The sequence below is a fragment of the Polyodon spathula genome, chromosome 13 (assembly GCF_017654505.1).
Source record: "Polyodon spathula isolate WHYD16114869_AA chromosome 13, ASM1765450v1, whole genome shotgun sequence".
In the NCBI taxonomy this organism is placed as follows: domain Eukaryota; kingdom Metazoa; phylum Chordata; class Actinopteri; order Acipenseriformes; family Polyodontidae; genus Polyodon; species Polyodon spathula.
In genome coordinates this window covers 30,598,174-30,621,699 of record NC_054546.1, presented here as the reverse complement: position 1 = coordinate 30,621,699, position 23,526 = coordinate 30,598,174, and the positions used below count along the sequence as shown (strand labels likewise).

Genomic DNA, 23,526 nt, shown 5'->3' with positions numbered 1-23,526 from the left:
GCATGGCTTTTAGCTGTCTTTGCCTGATGTATTGCATTAATCTGAAGCACAGAAGCACTGTACGAACCAGGCTTTAATAGAGTTTTCCACGATTCTGAAACAAAACTTCTGCTCTCTGATGCATTTGTTCTGATTACAGAAAACAGCTCACTCACAATTTTTTCGCATTTTAGCTGTCACTGATTTTACAAGCTTGCTCGCCCAGCTATCATTTGCTGACCTACATAGCTACATGTAAATGCTGCATGCACACGCAACCAAACAATTTACAGATACACAAAGCAATTTACAGACACAGGAAGTGCCTAATCAATAGTGTTTTATGTCAATTTCGCTTACTTTTTATTTTTCAAATTCACGATTGCCGTGACTAAAGTGTGACCAAAGCCTTAATTATGAACAACTTGTGGAAACCTATGCAAGTTCTTAATAGAAATGACCCTAATTCCAACTTTCTTTTCTATAGCCAGAACAATTGTCCTAACAATACTCTTGCATCAACTGGGATATTGACAAAATGGTGAGTGGATACAGGTGAGTGCAGTGCAGAGTGGATACAAAACAGACAGACAATGATTTCTAGGTGCAAGGGTGTTTATTGATTTGATTAACAATGTCCAGAGCCTTATGACGAACACTTGTAAATACTAATGCTGGAGAGATACAGCGGCGTGTATCACTCGGTATTTGTAAATCCCCGGGTTTGACCTTCAACCAAAAGTCCAGTTTGCACACCCACACACAGTTTTTAGTGAATGTGAATTAGTGTTAGTGGTGCAATACAATTCTCTGTGAAAGCAGTTGTGAAAGTGATGTCCGGGTTGGTGCTGGCTTGCGCTACAGCTCTGGATTGTGTTACTGGCAGTCTAGTGTTTAAAGACAGACAGTCAGTTACAACAAACCCTTAACACACAAGACAAAACTCACAGTTAACAGCAACAATAACACAGGCACCTTGTAGGTCGTATATAACCATTTTTTACAAAAGAACAGATTACTTTGCTACAACCCCTATTTATACCCTCCCTCATGACCCCCTGGTTAACGAGCGCATCCACTCATTGAGTATGGGTACCGTAGCTCCAGCCTTTTCTAGCCGGCCAACTTCCACCTACTCACGGGAATAAATTGTCATGCCTTTTAGTCCAGAGTACTCTGTTCCCTTTACACAGCGCCCTCACAGGTCGAAAGGGATATCTAACACCAAGAATCATTTGATCTCTGTCACAGGAACCTTAAAAGCAATTTAGTCTGTCCTTTCACTGCAGTAACACCTAACCAGGGTGTGCAGCTACTGTGTAATGTACAATGCCAGAACATTACAAATGTAACTGGTCATACACAATCTGTACTGGAGACTGGCAGGGGTCCATTTTAACTAGAAGAACCCTAAACAGCCATAATATGGCTTGTCTTTTAAATCTACTAGTAATATAGCCATTTAACACATTTCTATATAGGTAAGTTAGGCTTTGAATGTGTCATGTAGAACATTTTGATTTCAACTAAATCAAAGTTGACAAGTGTTCCCCACTGTCTAATCACTTGGTGTCCATGTGATTTGCTTTGAGTGTCTTTAAGCTTAAAGGCTGTTCTGTACCAGCAATTAGGATTATTCAGACAAAGCAGCTCAAAGCCAGGTGAAGGCTGATTTAGATAAAATTATGATAACTCCGTAGTGGAGCAATAGAGTGTTTTTTTTTTCTTCCAATAAGTCTTCCATGATGCACTTCTGCTAGTTGCAAACAGAATTTGCATTCTGAAACTTACAAGCAGAAAATATAAACTGTACTGAATGTTACTCTTTACGTAATGTAAGTATGTATATATATGTAAGAAACACAGAAGTGATGAAATGCATCCCTAGTGTTTTTTTTTCTTCCCCTCTGGTTTGTTCAGTCTGATATGTGAATGTGTCCTTGTTGTTTGGAGAGGGGTAAAACCATATTGGCTGTTTAGAGAATTTTCAACCAACCTTTTGCGCATTGTCTGGATACAGGTCTATAGTGCTGGTAGTTTATGTGAGCATCAGAATTTTTGTAGCAGTGTGACAGAAGGATAATGAGTTCTGGTGATAAATCTCCCTCCCGACCTGTGAGGGCGCTAAAGAACGGGAGGAGAAGTATCTGGAAGGGCTGGCCTGACTGTTCGTTTCTGAGTCCGGGAAGTCGTCAGCCTGGAAAGAAGCGAACCTCTGTTGTAAGACCGTATTGACCTGAAAGGTAAACGAGGGGCAGCACTCACCCCCAGCACGACCGCACTCACCCAGGACTGGTGACCGTGTGTTCGTTTTTGTTCGGGACTGTACCCTGTTTTGTTATCCCCGTGCCTTACACATTGTTGTGTATTGCCAGGCATTTATTATTTGACAGTCACCAGACCTGGAATACAATAAAATAACTTTTCACCGGATTACAATTGTCTGCCTGTCACTCCTGCACCGCATTACCGCTACACCTGTTCCTCATTCACCAGCCACTTTGCCACAAGCAGGCAACTTGAAAAAAGGACCACTTACATGCTTAAATTCAACCACATAAACACTGAATACGCAGATACCAATGTGGCATCTAGAAACCTTGATCTATTACAGTGTGAATGGTTCATATCAGATGTGGCATCATAACTGTCAAATCCTTCAATGATTGCATTTGTTTTGTTTATTCTTCCCTTCAAACCCAGTGCAGCAACTGGAAAATGTAGTTTTCTGTGTTTGTCAAAACGCACAAGATCAGACTGATGGCATCTGTTCCTTCTGAATGAATGCATCCCAGAAAAAAACTAAACAAGTATACATACATAAAGATACTGTTAAATATGAATATACTAGTAAATAATTCACTGTTGATTCAACATTTACCTATGGATTTATTTCAAAATGAAAAAAAATGTAGATCAGATTATCAAATGGTACACAGATTGAGAACACATAGAACAGACTTCATTTTATTTCCTTATGTTTCCTTTAGTTTCTGAATTCTCATCGATTGGCATTGCAGGCACAGCTGCCCCCCACAATGAATGCTTGTCACCTACGAGTTGATCGTAAAAGTGGAAATATAATTGAAAATCTCCTAGCCAGTGCAACAGAGATATTCAATGACTCTATTTGAAAAGCTGTTATTGGTGCTTTGTATAATTGCTAGCCTTCCAGAGAGAGTAAACAATCTTTGAGAGCTGTGTTTTAGGTTCCTTAAAGAGCAAGTAACTTCAAATGTCAGATTAGTGGCTTTTCTTAAAAACTATTTTGTTGTCTGCAGTCCTTCTGAGTGCTTATGGGTTCTGTTACTTCTGTGTTATTACACGATTTGAAAGGAGTGAGGAAGGCTGTTCGATCCCACCACTTAGAATTCGACAGACCAGATTTAAACAAAATGGTAATAACTCAATCGCTGCAAACTCTTTAGGCATTCTTGGTAATCCTGCTGTCTAGTTTGATGAATGTACTATAAGTCCATTAGCACAAGGCAGCAGTGTGTTTGGTTGCCTATTCATACACAATGAAGATTTCTTACACTTGGTGGCGGGAGGTACGGTAACAGTTTTATTAAATTAGTGCAAAAGACAGACATTACTCATTCATCACGTCAATTCAGTTTGTTCATGATTCATGGGGGGTCTTTTCACATACTTAATCCAAGAACAATTACCTTCAATTCTGTAACATTTTAATCTTTGAAATATCAGCCTATCAAGGCATTCGGGGGGGGGGGGGGGGGCAAGCTTAAAAACAACCTGATATTAATATGAAAACAGCAATGTTTAAACTCTAATAACAAACTCTGACACTGAAGCCTGATATTAATAACATTTTTTGTTTGTTTGATATATACAGGCATGGATTTTACCGTATAATTTTTACACTGTTAATTTACAGTATATTCCATTTAGAAATTATTTTATTAAAAAAAGGAAAAGTCAACAGGTACGGATTCCTCCCCTTACCCTAGCAACAGGGACCACCATTATGCAAACAAAACATTTCCATTTATTTTTATACATATATTTATATACCCCCCCTTTCCCCGATAGTGTTAAATGGCATCATATAATACTGTGTGACAAAATTGCAACATATATCAGGAAAGTAAGTCACTGGCTAACCTTGCTTCCAGAAGCTCAAGTTCATGATGGAATTGCTTCACTTCAAAACAAATAATAAAAAAAAAATGAATCAAAAGACACATTTGTTTCAGGCGTGAAGTCCATTTTCAAAAGGCAAAAAAGAGCGGGCCGAAGTTGGCAGATTATAACAGAGTTTCATTAACTTGTATTGGGGTGGCCAATTAAATGGAGCTTCTAGCAAAAATGAGGCCTATTTGTAGAGCAACTGGAAATCCTGTAAACGGCAATCTGCAAAAGTTGGATTCTTTTTTCTTTTCTTTTTGTTTTTCTGTGCTGTAACAGGTAGACAGCAGGTCAGCTTCTGACTTCTTCAGCAAAACTTACAGGCCTACGGAAAGAGATAAGGACATGAGTGACTCTTAATTATTGCCTGAACACCAACACTTACATATGGGTCACCTGATGAAACCTGCTGCTCTCTAGAGCGTCAGCTAAGAATAAATAGCATGTGCAGTACTCAGATGGGCTGAAAGCAGGGTTGGGGTCAATTCCTATTTTTCAGTTTCAGTTATATTTCCATTTTCTTTTTAAAATCAATTCACATTGCAATACAGATTTATCACTGTTGCTGTTATAACAAAGCATCATTAGCTGCTCAGATTTAGAGTCTGTCAGGTTACACCTTTCTGGGCAAAAAACCCCCTGCGATGCTGATGAATCAGGTATCGCCAGGTACTTGCAGTCCAGCTTGCAAGGGCACCTGTGTCTGAGTAGCTCAGAGTCATCAGCAGCAGTTGCCTGAGGGAGGAATTCTTGAAACTTTGGAACTTAGCCATAGTTTCAGCACCAACTCCTTCCACTCACCACCCAGACGTTCAAGACTACCCCACACATTGGCTAGAAGATAATCTTGTATCCTTCTGGGAAATCAGCCAAAGTATCCATATAGAAGTAAGAGCCAGTGACATCTAGTGATCTACCACATTGGCAATAAGTTTCCTTTAGGTTTTGTTGGCAATACACAGCATTGAAGGACGAGCGGGTTACACAGGCACTCACACTCTACCATGCCCCTTGTGAAGTCCCTGAGAGCCTTCTGCTTTCCCACTGTTGTTGCTGAAATAGTTGCATAAACCAAGAACACTGCTAACTAGTCTGTTTTTACTGGGCATACAATTATATTAAGTTAGGCTTAATACTAGAAGCTCTGCAGGGTTATTTTGGGGGTTTTTGGTTTGAAAATGTAATTTTCTCCATTCGTATAACACATATGGGGCTGCGCGTTCATGTACCTTTCTGTCCATATGTATTAAATAGTCTCACAAAGCATGAAATGTGGGAGTGCAGAAATAAAGGAAATATATTACACTATACCTAAAAGCCCCGGGAGCAGTCACAGTGACGGCCACACAGAAAACAATTGTATTTTGATTATACAGAATGGTATTCTACTTTATTATTTTTATTTACCAGTCTGCAATGTGTTTAGCTGTAATCAGATTAGTCTCTACTCTCTGCCTGAGTGAATGACTGACAGTCTATTGTTTTCAATCAGCCTTTTGAAGGCCGGCGCCTGCTTGCCAGCTGCGCTGCTTTGGTCAGTCGATTAGCATCGGGACTAGTGAAAATAAATACCAGAGACTGTGGAGTTTTACTATGCAACCAAATATGGAGTTAATGTTTTGGATCAGATGGCATGGTGGTCTGTTCAGGTGTTTTACAATGTGTTGGACCTAGCAGCCATCAACTCCTGGGTACTTTACAAAGAATACACGGAGAAGAATTTACCAAGGAGAGAATATATTTTACAGTTAGCACAGGAACTACGCAAGATGTATTTGGAACAGAGGGAGACTGCCAAGCGTGTATCCACAGCTGAAGCTGGCAACCCTGTTGAGAACCACAAGAGATGCCAATGCCAGGTTGGCAAGTGCAATAAAAATAAAACTTAGGACAGCTGTGCCCTGTGCAGAAAGGAGGAGTGGAGAAGTACATTATCTGTGTTGATTGTGAACAGCTTTAGACTGAAAGACTACCCTTTTGTTGAAAAAAAAGAACAATTCGATTTTTTTTTATAACTTCTTGTGCTGTGTGCTTCTGTAAAATGTTTTTTTTTTCTAAGTTTATTTATCTACGTTGTTCAGTTGCTTTTGCTCATCTGATAATAAACCGAATGCTGTTGTATCATACGATGTATCGTATGTTGTAAACCGATGTCTGTTCAGATGTTTATTTATTTACATTTTCTTGTTTTGATTTGTACAATAAATGTTTAGATATATTATACATTTATTTTACAAATCAAAGCAAGAAAATGTAAATAAATTAATAAATAAACACCTTTACACCTAGGAGCAGTGGTTGTGTGGATACTTGCATTTCTTTGCCCCAAACACCCTTTTTATTCAAATATGGTTTAATTTATTTCAGCCTTTAAGAATTATCATTGGGAATTTTTTGTTCTTTTTTTTATTTAAAGGTGAGAATTTTATGAGAAATTGATAAAGGGCAAGGTGCACTTTATCTTCAAGGTCTCCAGATAATAAATCACTCGGTTTCTGAATATACCTGAACTCCTTTCCTTTATCTAATTTGTACTCAGGGCTGGAAATGTACACAGCTCAGTTTTAAACACTCGGTCATATTTAATTACAGTAAAGCATTCCTTTTTTTCTGGTTCCTGTGAGACATGCAATTGCTCATTTGAAGCTCTAGAGCTCATCAGAAAAGTGGAGTGCAACTCAGATCATAGGAAATGACCAGCTAGAGCTGCCAGTTTAAGCAAGATGCCTTATGCCTTTGTTTTCTGTTTTAAGAAATGACTTTAGGGCTGGATGAGTATGCTAGGAAATAATTGATCCTGAGTGGATAAATGTCCAATACCTTGGGCAAGACCTCCTTTAGCCTGCTATAAAATTATACAACACGTGTTGGTATCAGCACCATGGAGCAGTAGAACCTCTGACTGAACTGGCATATAAAATGCTATTGATGACTGCTATATTGTGCTTTTTTCCCCACAGAGACCAAAGATCAAAAAATGTATTTCAGCACAGTCTTTTTTTTTTTTTTTTTTTTGATGGTTTGAAATACAAAGACACAGCTACCCCAACAATTTGTGATTAATCCCAAGTAAATGATAAAATAAAAGATCAGGATCCATTAGGTAAAATAGTGCTAGTATATATAGATTAAAATAGATTAAAATTTAAATAAACAAAAATATCTAATTTTTTCTTTTAGAAAGGTATGAACCTTCCTGAAAAATTGGGCAGCAGGCCCTTCTGAGCAAAACGATTTCTGATATGTTATTTTTATTTTGAAATGATAAACAGACTCGATGGATGCTGGAGTCTGAGCTGTGCTGAGAGTTAAAAAATATAAGCTGATTTTTATCTCAGCATTTAGTTTTTGATGCTGAATCGTTGGGATCCTTTAAGAACTGACCTGACAAAGTTCTGGGACCAATCAGCTATCAGGAACTGGATGAGCATTGATGTGCCAAATAGTCTTTTTTTTTAAAATTATTTTTTATGATCTAAATACTAATTCTATTAGGAATTAAGTATTTTGGAATTAGGTGCAGAAGTTAATTCCACTCATGTCAAATTAAGGCTACATAGAGCTGGCCAACAGTTATCAGAATTCTTGCATCCTTCTTCTGTAACCAGGAAGCACAGGCTGAACAGTAAGGATTTCCCATCAAGCTTAGCCAAGTCATTTAAAGAGGAAAAATGATGAAATGCCAATAGCAAACAGTGCTTTGCACTTCCATGATCCCCATAGCAGGCTCCCTTTAAACCCTCATTGCACTCATCTGATTGTGACTTGGTTCATGCAGAGAGAATATGCCATTGAGAGAAGTGTGCCAATAATGTATTCCATTCCTCATCCACCCACACACACACAAACACACAGAACGAGAAAGGGAGAAGAGAGGATTCAGAGAGCTCTTGATGGAGAGGCACTGCTATCAGTTTCGACTGAAAGGTCCATTCAGGAGCAGTTGGAGAAAGAATTGAAAAAAGTGTTGAAAAGGCTAGGAAATGTGTATGTCGTTTTATTGATAAAAGAAACATGTCAAGCCTTTTATAAATTGTTATTAAGGTGCATGTGTGCATAAATACCTAATTAATAACAAACTGCAATGCTGAAATTGCTAACTGCTGTGAAATCAATCATACCTTTTAAAACATCCCAATCCCTACTGGGGTTCAAGTATGCCCTGAAAGTGGGTGTTTTCATGGTGTGATAACATTATTATTATTATTATTATTATTATTATTATTATTAATTTATTTATTTAGCAGACGCCTTTATCCAAGGCAACCTACAGGGACTAGGGTGTGTGAACTATGCATCAGCTGCAGAGTCACTTACAACAACGCCTCACCTGAAAGACGGAGCACAAGGAGGTTAAGTGACTTGCTCAGGGTTACACAGTGAGTCAGTGAGTGTGCTGGGATTTGAGCCGGGATTTGAACTGGGGACTTTTTCTTTAACCACTGGAAGTTGTGCTCAAGGAATTTGGAGAATTCAATTTTTTCATGATGCTGTTAAGTCTGTATAGTCCTGTACTACTACATGGTGCACAGTTATTTTCGCTGTGTATTGGGGCGTAGCTAGTAACAGTTTTTATTTAGATTTTGCTGCTGAAACATATTAAATACTAGTGTTACATAATGAATATAATAAACCTTTCATTCCCTGGATCAATGGCTGTGGAATTTTCATTTATAAATCATATAGAAGGCTTTTGGTGCTTGGATCTGGAATGCTGGAGACTTAGTTGCCATCTCCTTTTGCAGAAAACCAGATTAAAACAACACGTAGAAATATACCGTTTTAAAAAGGGTGTATCAGGTTTCTGTAAAATTTACTATCATAAACAAAACAAAAAACATAAAGTAAGAACATTTACGAGTCTAGCCCATCAATACTTGTACGGTTCTTAGCAGCTGGTCAATGTTCAATCAGATCTTAAAGGATCACAATGATTCAGCATCAACACGACTAGGTAACCAATTCCATGCCCTAAACACTCTGTGAAGAGGTATCTCCTAAACTCTGTCCTAAATCTGTCTCTTAATTTCCAACTGTGTCCTCTGGTCCTTTTTTTGTGCTGCGCTTGAAGTATTGTATTTATTTATTTGCAGCACTCTTAACAAACAAGAAATGTTGCATTCTCTGTCCCAATGAAAAATGACTGTGCTTTTACACAGATAATTATCACTATGTTTGAGCACAATTACCCTTTCTTTTAGGGTTTAATATACCAGAGTGTAATAAACACGGCAGAGATCAAACAGTGTGGCACTTTTGAGAGCTATCTTCATAAGAACTGCTGGTTACTTTTTTGTGCTTGAAAATCTTGAAGTTCAATTTTTTTTCCAATTGCAGGCAACCGGGCATTTCAGATTGGGTAGGAAAAAAAAGTTAAAATAATTGAAAAAAAAAAAAAAAAAAAAAAAAAAAAAGTATAAAAAACAAATCAATGAACTTGTTTTGCAGTGCAACTTTGATTTCTTGGTTAAGAATTACAATATATGATCCCAAACATCTTTGTTTAGAATGAACTACAACATGGATGGTGATGAATATTACTATTCTTCTGTCTGCAGCTGAGAGAAGGCAGGGCTGCTCTCCCTCTCCCTCTCCCTCTCTCTCTCTCAAGCTCTTTCCATTATTCACGCTTGTCCTGTTCAGGTCTAGGGTCAGTCTCCTGGTGGAGGGATTGAAATGAGAGCTGCTGTGTGCCCCACTACACTGGCAGACAGATCGAAGATGACAGAACTCATTCTGTTCCGAGACCCGTAATGCCTATTGTGGTAAAGGGACCTTTTGTGGCCCTTTACTGGCTTTTCATACCTGTCTGACTGATCCTGTGCACCGACAGTAATGGATCTGGAGAAAATACTTTAGGGTCAAAAGTGGCTTTATATATAAGGTCATTCTAATTGATCTCCACTGAGGGATATATACAATAGCAGCTCTTCTATTAGTATTTCCTCATTTCATTTTTAAATTGCCCTTTTTTAAAGTCATAATTTTGTTTGATTGGATTTACTTACAGTACTGTATAGTAGTTCATCTGCTGAAACTCTACAACTGGGCACAGTAGTACTGTATCTGAAAAACTACTTTGCAAATGGAATATATGTAAATACATTATAATTAAAAAAATTAATTTTAACTTCTATTCTGAAACTGACCTAATGCTGGCACTAAAAGCAATATACAATATTGCTGCTGTGTAATCTGCAGCACCATAAATAATGTATTTTATTCAGATCTCAGTAATACAGGTTTGACTTCAGTGGCAACCTAGTTAAATACATATTCATGGGTATATGTCCCATAAACAACCACCTGTATAAGAAGACCCCTTCTACAGCAAGTTGGGACACAGGGTAGGATGCCCTAAATTTGGGTTTCTTATCACGTTGGTGTCCCATCGGCATCACAAGTGTCTCCTTCAATACTCTGGTAATCTGTCATATGTGTGCAATGCTCATTCTCTACTGTGGCTATGCATTAACCAAGGTCTCACTCTCCACTATAGTATTGTACATTACATATTCAAGGGTAATTCTGGTGATTTTTAATTATTGTAAATGACACAACAACATAATTAGAACTAGAGTATCAGAACGAAAGGTCACCTGGTCCCAGTCTGTTCTGGTAACTGAAGTTTGGCTGTACATGATTAAAAATAGAATGAAAACTGGGGTAAACTTACAAAGCAAGGTGATGAATGAGAAGCAGATGAGCATGGCCAGGCTCATGTGCAGACTGTCAGCAGCACTGCAGTCCATTTTGTTCTTTTTGCAGGTGCACACTTGTACTTTGATTTCCGTGCTGTTGGAGAGGGGAGGCATCCCGGAGTCCGTCACGATGATTGGCAGGTTATAGTTGGCTCTCTTCAGGTTGTGGAGAAGGCTGACCTGGGCGTGGGTATCTGGAGAGGGAGAGAGAGACATTAACCCAGCACCCTCCACTGGCAGAGTTTAAACATGCCTTCCTTGAAACAGTGTCTGGAATGTCCAATGGCTTCCTGGAAATGCTTACTAGACCTTTTGCACAACTTCTTTTCTAAAACAATGTAATAAACAAAATCTATGTGACATTAGCCTTTTAATTGTTCTCCTTATCTGGGTCATTCATATCCCAGCCACTGGTCAACACACCATACTCTCTTTCGTAGACTGGTTAAGCACTATGGGTTCAATATAGAAGACAACCTCCCATTGGGTTCATATAGACTGCTATCTCTAACTATCTCCTCCAATTTTAAAAATCATTACTTTTCATGTTTGAAAACCCTTGGCGAGTAGCCTACAGTAGTGCAGGGCAGGTTAAACACATATTTCTAATTCTGATAATGACATCCTCTCTGCGCTTCGTTCTGTGCACAGGCTCAATGATTTATATCACACTGTCATGATTACTGCTAGACTTGCAGAGGGAAATTGAAAGCTTATTAGATAAGAATCAGAAAAGCTAACCATACAATAAAGTGCCGCTGTTAAAGGAGAAAGAAAGATTTGTATGTATTAATTTTTGGCAACAGCCCCATAATGTGGTGCTATTGTAGGCATCACCTGTTTATTCTTAAATGAACAGCAAATAACCTGGCCAGGCAGTTATTTTTTTTCTAATTTCACAACTACAGATATCTGTAGTTGAACTGTATTCTTGAATACATAGTTTGCCAATTCATGCTGTTAGGGCATTACTGAAAGATATTTCAATACCTGTTAACTAATAATAATCTTTATTTTTATATAGCACCTTTCTTAGTGGACCACCATCATAAAGTGCTTTACAAGATACGAGACTAGGGTGTGTGAACTATGCATCAGCTGCACAGTCACTTACAACAACGTATCACCCGAAATACAAGGACATTAAGTGACTTGTTCAAGGTCACACAATAAGTCAGTGACTGAGCTGGGATTTGAATCAGGTACCTGCTGGTTACACACCTCTTTCTTTAACCACTGGACCACACAGCCTCCTACAACTACTATGAGTTCTATCTTAATTGATGGGTAGAGTTTTCTACTGGTGTTTACAGTGCTTCCTGGGGGTGGTGCTTCCTGTTATTTAAAAGAGGGGGGGGGGGGGGGGGGGGGGGGGGGGGGGGGGTATGGGTAGGGTGACAAGAAAGCCAACCTTGAATCCCGTTTGAAGTATGCAAAAAAACACAGTGTGGCAAAAAGTTTTGTGGTCTGACGAAACTAAAATGGAACTTTTTGGCCTAAATGCAAAGCACTATGTTTGGCGCAAACCCAACACAGCGTGTCACCCAAAGATCACCATACCTACGGTGAAGCATGGTGGTGGCAGCATCATGTTATGGGGATGTTTCTCATCGACAGGGACTGGGGTACTTGTCAGGATAGAATGGAAAATGAATGCAGCAAAGTACTGAGAACTACTTGAGGAAAACCTGCTGCCCTCTACAAGAAAGCTGAAACTGGGATGGAAGTTCACTTTTCTGCATGACAATGACCCAAAGCACATAGCCAAAGCTACATTGGAGTGGCTAAGGAACAAAAAGGTAAATGTCCTTGAGTGGCCCAGTCAGCGCCCCGACCTAAATCCAACTGCAAATTTGTAGCACTACTTGACGATTGCTGTCATCAACGCTCCCCGAGGAACATGACAGAGCTTGAAGAGTTTTATAAAGAAAGGTCAGATATTGTCAAATCTAGGTGTGCAAAGTTGGTAGAGACCTATCCCAACAGACTCACAGCTGTAATTGCTGCCAAAGGTGCTTCCACCAAATATCAACTCAGGGGGGTGGAGACTTATCCAATTATGATCTTTCAGTTTTGTATTTTTAATATATAATTTTTTTCTCAATAAAAACTTTTTTCCACTTAACAGTGTGGAGTATGGTGTTTAGATAAGTGGAACAAAATCCTCATTTAAATGCATAAAACTCTGAGGCACTGAAACAAAATGTGAAAAAAGGAGGTGTAGACTTTCTATAGACACTGTAGGTGTTTTTTTTTTTTTTAAATGTCATGTTAATCAAATAAACTACAAAATGATATTGCAAAAGTCTACCGGAAGCCATAATAGTAGTATATTATTTCATGTTAGATTTTGAAATTCAGTTTTTCGCTAAACATATTGATAAACTACAAAGCAGGGTGTAATTCAAGATGTTAATGTAACATTATTCAACAGTTTTCATTCAACCTTATGTATATATTAATTAATATTAATATATTAATTCTACAGGGTGATGCAACTTTTGGCCACAGCTGTATATGTACAGTTGTTTTACACAATACTATATCGGAGGCAGCATGGTCCAGTGGTTAAAGTCCAGGGCTTGTAACCAGAAGGTCACCAGTTCAAATCCCAATTCTGCCACTGACTGACTCACTGTGTAACTCTGACCAAGTCACTTAACCTCCTTGTGTTCCATCCTGTGGATGAGTTGTTAAATCAATGTCCTGTTGTAAATGAAGTAAAGTGCTTTGTGATGGTGGCCCACTATGAAAGGGGCTATATACAGTGCCTTGCAAAAGCATTCAGAACCCTGACCAATTCTCTCATATTACCGAATTACAAATGGTACGTTGAAATTTCATTCTGTTCAATATTATCTTTTAAAACACTTAAACTCAAAATCAATTATTGTAAGGTGACATTTGTTTTATGTTGGGAAATATTTTTAAGAAAACTAAAAAACTGAAATATCTTGCTTGCATAAGTATTCAATCCCCACACATTAATATTTGGTAGAGCCACCTTTCGCTGCAATAACAGCTTTAAGTCTTTTGGGGTAAGTTTTTTAAGCTTTGCACACAGTGTCGGAGTGATTTTGGCCCATTCTTCTTGGCAGATTTGCTCCAGGTTGTTCAGGTTGGTTGGACGACGCTTGTGGACCGCAATTTTCAAATAGTGCCACAGATTCTCAGTGGGATTGAGATCAGGACTTTGACTGGGTCACTGTAGGACATTCACCTTTTTGTTCTTGAGCCACTCCAATGTTGCTTTGACCTTGTGCTTGGGATCATTGTCCTGCTGAAAGGTGAATTTCCTCCCAAGTTTCAGTTTTTTAGCAGACTGAAACAGATTCTCTTGCAGTATTTTCCTGTATTTTGCTCCATCCATTCTTCCTTCAATTGTAACAAGATGCCCAGTCTCTGCTGATGAGAAGCATCCCCACAGCACGATGCTGCCACCACCATACTTCACTGTAGGGATGGTGTGTCTTGAGGCATGAGCAGTGTTAGGTTTGTGCCACACATAGCGCCTTTTCCCACATCGCAGCTGGGTCACTCTCATACTTTCTGTCAAACTCCAGACGCGCTTTCAGATGGTACTTTTTGAGTAACGGCTTCTTTCTTGCCACCCTCCCATACAGGCCAGTGTTATGCAGAGCTCTTGATATGGTTGACTGGTGCACCATTACTCCACTCCCAGCCACTGAACTCTGTAGCTCCTTCAAAGTGATTGTTGGCCTCTCTGTGGCTTCTCTCACAAGTCTCCTTCTTGTTTGAGCGCTGAGTTTTGAGGGACAGCCTTTTCTTGGCAGTGCCTGGGTGGTGTGATGCAGCTTCCATTTCCTGATTATTGATCCAGCTGTGCTCACTGGGATATCCAAACACTTGGATATTATTTTGTACCCTTTCCCTAATGTATGCATTTGTATTACTTTATCTCTAACTTCTGTAGAATGCTCTTTGGTCTTCATTTTCCTTCAGATTCACAGCCTTACCAATGATCCTTCAACAGTGGGATTTTTATCCAGAAAATGTGACAGCAACTTTAATGGTTAACAGGTAAGGTAATTGTGTCCTCGTTAGGGCAATTTCTTTCATCGGTGCAAACTGGGAGCTTCCACAGCACAGGGGTTGAATACTTATGCAAGCAAGATATTTCAGTTTTTTATTTTTCTTAAAAATATTTCCCAACATAAAACCAATGTCACCTTACAATATGATTCTGAGTTTTAGTGTTTAAAAATAAAATATCAGACAGAACGAAATTTCAATGTACCATTTGTAATTCGGTAATATGAGATAATTGGTCATGGGTCTGAATACTTTTGCAAGGCACTGTATATATATATATATATATATATATATATATATATATATATATATATATATATATATATATATATATATATATATGTGTGTGTGTGTGGTGTGTGTGTGTGTGTGTGTGTATCTAAAGAAGCAAAATATAAATTATATATCTTTGTTTTCTTCTTTTAAAGAAATCCACATTTGTGTATGTATATTTTCTTTTTATATTCCTAGAAGACACTGCACCTTTACAAAACAAAATTAATATTAAAATCACTGCCTGTATAAAGCATTGTGACTGCAGAGTGTCAGCGTATCTTTCTAACTGTGAAAACACTTATATACACAACATTCCAAATCGGAACTTCAAAGCACCCTGCAGAGTCTTAAAACTCTCCTCTTAAACAGCATGCCATAGGAAAGCAGCAACTTACTGTTCACTTTGATAATTTTCCACGTTTTCTCCAGCCCGGCTTGCTTGCCCAGTTCGAATTTGAAGGGGTCGGCGTTGGGGCTGATATCCTCGTCCCTGCCTCCCAGGAGCACCACACTCAGGTCCTTGGAGTCCTCGCAGACCCTGGCGACAGAGGGGTAAAGCGAGGGTGCATGGTCGTTCCCATCCTCCAGCGTGATCACCAGGGTGCCTGTGCCTGTCGCTGGGGGGCTGCCTGCAGGAGAGCAAGCAGGGAATTGAGTGCTACTGGAAACAATGTTCAATTCCGCTTTTTCAACAGCCATCATACACCACTGATTATAGTGACTCTGTGGCTTACTAGTCTTAAATGGGACTGTAAAAAACAACCAATGGTGTACAGTACTTACCTAACATGTAGTATATAAAGGACCCTGAGCCTTGAAAAGCTTGTTAGAGGGTAATATGTCAAGGCACAATGAAACACTAGAGAAACACACACAAATACACAGGTCAAGTATCATATAACTTTTAACAATGTTAGTTTTGAATGTGCTTTTGTACCTTAGATGGCACACAGCCATGTTATTTTACAGATCGTACAACCCCAACAAGAAACCTTTGTGAATAGGGCCTTTGGATGAAAAAGAAGGAAAAAAACAACATGTGCAGAATGAAACCAGGAGTTGGTGATCTTTCAGATATTTTACACTGAACAAGATTCATACAGAGATCTCTGGCTTCAATTTAAATCATCTAGTAATAGACAGTAATGGATATTCTTTAGGAGACAGGAGGTTTATCCAATTACACAGACTGTATTTCGTAAATCTCATCTTTGCTCAAATCAGTGTTTGCTTCAACTGTGGACAATTGGAGCCCTCCATACAACACTGAATACAAATTCAGAAGCACACAGGTAATGCATGTATCCTTATGTATCCTTCCTGCTTCTTACTGTTTATTACAGCTCCTTCTGTTGATGTTTCAGGTGCATTGCAGTTAATGACAAGTTCAGGCTGTGCAGATTAGAAACAGACACTGATTTCCAGTTGTAGACTGGTGGGTGGGTTGACCGCACTGCCAAAAACTGTTTCTTAATAAGAATGTTTTAATACAAAGTTCAAGAACAAGAAAAGTAAGCTGTTTCCAAATAGATATCATTTTCCTGTTTTTAACACCATTCACAAATCTTTAAGGAGGTTATAATGGATGTTTTCAAGGTTTTTATTCTTTTTTTAAGTATTTTTAAACATTAGCTTGGAATACAACCAGTTCTTTCTAAAATCTATAACTAGTGGTTTTAAAGAGGATTAGAAGTGTATTATTTTTAATACAAGAGGACTTTTAAGGAATGTTTGGTTAAGTAGAAACATGCTGTGATTTAGAGCTGTGAAAACCACCACAACACATCCTCCCAGCGGATAAAAACAAGAGCACCACATTAACCTTAAAAACTCCATGACGCAGGTACTGTATAAGCACTAAACACCACGGTCTTTTCAACAAATACAAAATATAGCTTTGATAATGGACTACGATACATGGGGTAGTTTGAAAGAGGATAACCTTGCCCCTAGATTCAATTAAATGCAATTTTACTCTCCAGGTGTATGGCAAAGTTGTTTGCGGTGCGCAGGAGTATGAAGTGTTCAACAGAATGACAAACAGCAAAGTTACTGGTGAAATGAAGGTTTTAATTGTAATCCAAAGTAACTTGACAATAATAATAAGAACTGGCAATACACAATGTTAAATCCATGGGGTTCAGTCCTGAAACAATAAACACAGTTTTAAGCACACACAAGACACACACACGTTCACAAGTCCAGAGTGAGCGTTAAAGTGTGAGTGGTGAAATGCAGTTTTTTTTCGTGAACAGTTATGCAGTGTAGTCCGTGTTTGGTACAGGCATTAAGCGACAGCTCTGGATCATGTTAGCTGTCTAACAAGAACAAACAAGTATTATTAAAGATGATAAACAAACAAAACACTCACAGTTAGTTTACAGTTTTTCCTTTCGCGGTTCGCTCTCAACCATAACAAAAGGAACAGACCGCTTAGCCACATCCCCTTTTGTACCATCAGTACCCCTTTGGTTAGGGAGCGCAACTGTTTCTCCTCCAATCTACGTTTGCCACATCGCTTCCCTTCTGGGGCGATGACTTGGTGTACCGTAGCTCTGCCCCCTTTCTAGATGTCCGACTTCCACCTAACCCTGGGAATTAATTGTCCGACTATCCAGTCCCTTTATACCGCGCCCTCACAGGACGGGAGGGAGATTTATAACCAAGATTCAAGGTGAATTAACTTTAAGATTTCCTGATAGCATGGCTTGCAAACAGAAACTTCTTTAAGTGCCTGTAGCTAACAAAATAATTCGGTTGATTTTACATTTTGTGTACTTCCATTCACTCTATTTTAATTTTATAACACAATATCTGCTTCAAAACAAGGTTAAAGAAAGCTCTCAGTTGCCTTGTTTTTCGCACAGGAACTCACTTACTGGTTCACTTCCCTAGGTCATTTTACATCAGCAGTGTATTCTGCATGGAACATTTCAAAGTATGGCCCTGGCTAATAGGGGCAGCAGCTGGTTGGTTAAATGCAGGAAAGAAGGTTTTGAAGGGGTGGGAACAGTGCCACTCTGCAGGTGAACTGACCAAGGAAGTGCAAAACTACCCTTGGGAAGGCTTGCAAATAGATTTCTTTAACCTTTTTCTTCAAAACTGAGTTTATGACAAGTACAATTTATGAAACGGTTTGCTGCAAACAGTTTAATGTATTGTAATAGCAAAGATGTGATTTATTAAAAATAAAATTACCTTTTGGGGAAAAAAAAAAGCTTTTTAAAGAATCGTTAGATTTTGACTTATGCAACACAAAGTTCTTAATTTAGTACATGCTATTTTGCCACTTGTTTTAATTACAATGGTCCTGTAAAAATTATGGGGCTGCTAGGCTTGGCTAGTCAATAGGGCACAAACATGTTTGGTTAGAACAATGCCCCATATGCAGGAATCATGTGCACAATGTATTATGTAGGATTGATTTTTGAATGGTTTAATTAAAGAAAGGGCTTTGCAATGGAGGCTATGCAAATCAATTGTAATCACCTTATTTATTTAACTAATTGAATTTTCAGTCTGGCTCAACACATTCCCTGGTTCACCAGTTAGCATCAGACCTGGTTCCAGACCCATGTAGATGGATCCACTTTATAATCATGAGAGCTGCCCTTTCAAGCATTTAATGAAACTGCACTCTAATTCTAAACATATTATTTCCTTGCCTCGAATGATGATATTGCTTATCTCCAGTATCTCTGAGAACACTTCTTTTATCTGGCAGAATTAAAAAGCTGATGTGTTACAATAGCTGCTTGTTAAATCGTACTAATTTACAGGCAGTTGGACCAATACTGAAGTAAGAATGTGGTTGGTAAGTCTGCCAATTCAGTTGGACACAATTCAATTCATTATAATATTCTTAAGCAGCATAACAAATTAGAGAGCTACAAATAAATGCATATCAGAAATATCTATGTATGCACATATGTATGTACACCCAGTCCCAGTATAAAAGCTTATTATAATAATAAGCTTCCTTGGTAATTTTGCTGTAAGTAAATAAAATATTTAGGGACTCTGAACGTACTGCTGCCGAGAGAACTAAACATGACATGTGGCACTATGATTGGGAACAATTTTGTAAGCAAAGTCTGATGTTATCTGATGTCCTATTTCCATTACCAACAGTTCCAGCATTCAGTTGAATGGTTTTGTTTCCACTGCTGGGTCATGGTTATTTCAAACATTATTGTCTGCACTGGTAGCTGCAGGGCTTGTTCTTGTTTGCTTCATTTAACTGTTTCAATTCTGGATCCTCCTTGTGCAGGGGTCTCTAGCCATATTCACAGTTTCAATTGCTTCAATTTATGAAGGCAGTGTTAAGTCCATGTCAAAAAATAAAGATGAGATTGGAACTATGAAAAGCATACTCCCTTTGCAGCGCACAAAGTTGTGACACAAAGGATCCAGAATTCAAAGGGATAACGCGAGAATATCAACTCAAGCTATACAAAAACAACTGGCATTACAAATCATCTGATAAAAATACACTAAGTCACTCGTGGCAGAGCAAGAGTTCTGCCTGTAAATAGTGTGGGTATTTGTGTGTATGTTTTGGTGGTGGTTGGCAGGGATATGGTTAATTCCTGTCCCTGCCAAAAACATGTGAGAATGTGGCTGTTCCTAATGGAATAATTGGTGTTAATTGCGAACAGCTACATCCTATAAAAGGAGAGCCCAAAGCTCTATAGAGAAACGACCAGGGAGTGGGAACAGAGAAGTTTGCTCGCTCTCGCTTGCTCGCTCTCTCTCTCACACACACCCACCCACCCTCCCCTCCCCTCCCCTCCCCTCCCCTCCCCTCCCCTCCCTCCCCCCTCTCCTCTCCCCCCGGTACCTGTATTTTTATTTAAAAACTCACCATGATAGGGTGAGAGATTTTCTGTTTTTGTTTTGTGTTCACAACTTGTTTTGTTTAACCTTTTTATTTTGACTCTGTGAGCTGTGCTTCTGTTTGTAATTTGATGTAATAAAAATAAACTTGGCAGCTCTTCAGTCCTGAGTCTCCTTTCTGCCTTCTGACCACCACAGACACCCAGCCACTCTACCACACACTACTAAGAGCATGACTCTCTTTTTAAAATATGCTGACATGTTGTATTTAGACACTCACAGTAATGAATAATTCTGTGTAAGCATATTTAAATGATTCAGGTTCTGGCACTGACTTAAAAAAACGTATTCATAAAAGGGTTGACTCCGACAACAACACGCTGATGGCATCTGTAGAAATCAAACTTCAATATCATAATCTAATGATAAGTATTTAAAAGATTTACCACTAACTCTGTATTATTTATTTAAAGGGTTATTAGTGAGTTAAGAAAGACTGGACATTTTTAGCATGGTGCAGATTATAACAATACTCCAAACAAATCACTAGTCTGTGCAGGTCTGATCCCAGCTGGTTCGGATTAGCGAAAGCCTATACTGAACACTGCAATGGTTTGTACTGTGCTAGTGCAATATACATGGAGGCAAATGAAAAACCCTAGTCTCACTTCTAGTTTCGCACCCACTTAAAAGCCCTGTAAAGTCTCGCTCTGATTTCAGTCACATAGGATCCAATGGCTACTCTTGCGTTAGTTCATTTAGAATAACGATGCAAACCTGCACAGCCAATTTCCCTGCTGTAATTCTCATTACACTATAACAAAAACCATTCATTATCATCACCATAATGGGGGACAGAGGATATTAATTCATTGATTAAAAGTTGGGCTTTTTAATGAAATAGGATCACACTGGGCTTAATTTGCATTTTACTTCTCATTTTACTCAATTTAAAAACATGGGGCATTAGACTGAGGTTGACAATCCACATATTCTCTTGAAGTGCTCTATACCATGGCTAGGGAAGCAGTGCTCTGCAGTGTGACACTTTATTGGATGGTGAGGAATGGGCATGCTAACATTTTCTTTTAATTCTTGACAGTTTTATCGCTTTACAGTATCAAAGACTATTTGTACTGGTATGACATTTCACAACCATCTTCATTAATGTAATATTTTTTGTTCACACACACACACACATATATATATATATATATATATATATATATATATATATATATATATATATATATAGTGATATATATATATATATATATATATACATAGTGAACTGGGGGCTCGCCACACAGACTTGTACAGGTTCTTTTCCCTTCAAAGAAATGACCCACCACACAGGACTGAAAGGAACAGCGCTCATGTGTAAAAGAGGTCAATCTATAGATTAGCTGGTATATGTGTAGATTTACCAGTTCAGTGGTTAATCTATAAAAATAACTAAGTAGATGGTAGTAAACAATCTCTTTTACTTACATCCATGATCACTATCTGGCAACAATTCACAATATAAAATAATGCAAAACCTGTGTGCACATAAGTTATGCTTTTTTCTAAATTCAACTGAATAATACTAAGTCACACTTAGTAGAGGCATGAGTGTTGTTGAAGAGATGTCAGTATTACAGTATCTAATGTTTGCCCTATGGTAATTTAGATTTAAAATAAAATTGGAAAAGTGCATATTTTTACATAAAATAAAAACAAAGGGAGATGAAATCGTTAGAAATAAAACCAGAAATCTGTCTCTAATCATGTCTGTAAATCAGATTAATACATTAATACATGGTCTCAGCTAAATACATACATTTATTTACTGTTGTTGTTGTTTATTAATAATAATAATAATAATAATAATAATAATAATAATAATAATAATAATAATAATGTAAGACAGGATGCAGTGAAGTTTAGAAAGATTAATCAAATAATAAAAAAAAGCTGGAGTTTAAGAATTAATTAATTTACCCAAGTATGTAACAGCTCTTCAGAAAATCTTAAGCCATTATGCTCCCTGACGTTACTTTATTTCCGAATTCACCTCAGATGCTGTAGCATTAACTACCATCTCCTTAGTTAATTTATATATTTACCGCTGAGCTGGTAAATCTACTCATACACTGGTTAATCTATAGATTTTACACATGAACTGCAACATGCAAAAAATAATTATGCTTTACAGGAATGGCTCCACGAGTCCTTTTGAAGAAAAAACTTACAATAGCTGCACATTTCCACCTGCAGCGTACCTAGAGGAATTAAGTCAATAATCATAGTCGTCTCTAGAGCAATTTAAACACCTTGCAGACTCACTGCTGTGTCAAATCAATGCTGTCCTGGCTGCCTAGGATGATCCGTCACCTATGTGAAAAGTGTTTAGAATTAATGTTTACTATCTATAAGGCCTTTATCATCTTAATTTCAGGACTTGTTGACTCCATATATGTTTTTTTTATTTATTTCAAGAGTGCCCAGTAAGTTTACCTCAGATTTTCTCACCAATTTAAAACGTCCAATTACACTACCACACTACAGCAATTCCCCTCAACAGCTCTGGAGAGCCCAGTGTCCTCCAATCCCAAAATCAATCAAATTGCCTTATGGCACTTGAGAGTGTTTGCTGGTGAGAATTGGCCAGTTGTAGGTGTGGAAGCCCAAGAGAAGACCAGCAACGCCACACTGCTATGAGGTGAACCTGCGCTCCCCTGGACTGTATGACTCACTATGCACACAACAAGCCTGTTTCTTATTGAGCCACTCAGGGAAACCTCCACAGCCATGTTTAGCGATCACAAAGTGCTACAGGCGATTCCAAAAAACAGGTTAAAAACATCAGGGGGAACAGTATTTAGTCGTATGCCCCTCCCCACAATATCAGAAAAACCAGCACAAGACAACAATTGAACAACTAGATTGAAGACAGATTTGTTTGAATGTTCTTTTTTGATTATAACCACAAGCTCAATTGTGATTTTTTTATTGTTTTAAAATCTCTGGGATACTTCAGCATGCCAGTAAATGTGTATAGATTATACTATGGCAGACATGTCTTATTTTTTGTCTATGTGACATAATGCAAGCTGATATTGAATAGTTATATGTACAACATTTGGAAGCGTGTTACTTTGCTGAACTGTTGGTATGTTTTGCATGTGCTCCTCACTGTTGCTTGGGTAGGGAGGATGCAATATTTTTCAGACAATATACAGTAGGTGAATCTCTATGGGGTACAATCCATTTCATTCATTACTCAACTTTGACCACCATCAGCAGTTTTGAATAGGCAAAGACACAGCCCCTCTGTGGGTCTCTGGAGAAAGTGAGCCCGCAATCTACTCTAACTAGATTACACAAACAATAGCAGCACTATGCTGTCACTCCCAACACCGTTTTTTCATTAGGAATGCCATTACGAGAAAAAATTGCTTACTGCCAGCTCTGGCAATGCTGGGTGGCCCCTGGCTTCAAATTATTATTTTTTGACAGCGGCAGAGCAGTTTTAAGACATAACCTTACA

At 38.3% G+C, this 23,526-nt stretch overlaps 1 protein-coding gene across 1 annotated transcript in view; it reads right to left on the bottom strand.

Moving 5' to 3' along the window:
• Nucleotides 1-3,521: 3,521 nt before the first annotated feature.
• The window catches only part of LOC121325542 (cadherin-13-like), a 356,087-nt gene continuing 336,082 nt past the window's right edge, over nt 3,522-23,526 (bottom strand). The window contains exons 12-14 of the mRNA XM_041268193.1: nt 15,554-15,787; nt 10,805-11,023; nt 3,522-4,453 (exon numbers count right to left, since the gene is read on the bottom strand). Coding sequence (XP_041124127.1) covers nt 4,446-4,453; nt 10,805-11,023; nt 15,554-15,787 — 461 coding nt within the window. The 3' untranslated portion in view covers nt 3,522-4,445. The remainder of the gene's footprint in view (nt 4,454-10,804; nt 11,024-15,553; nt 15,788-23,526) is intronic.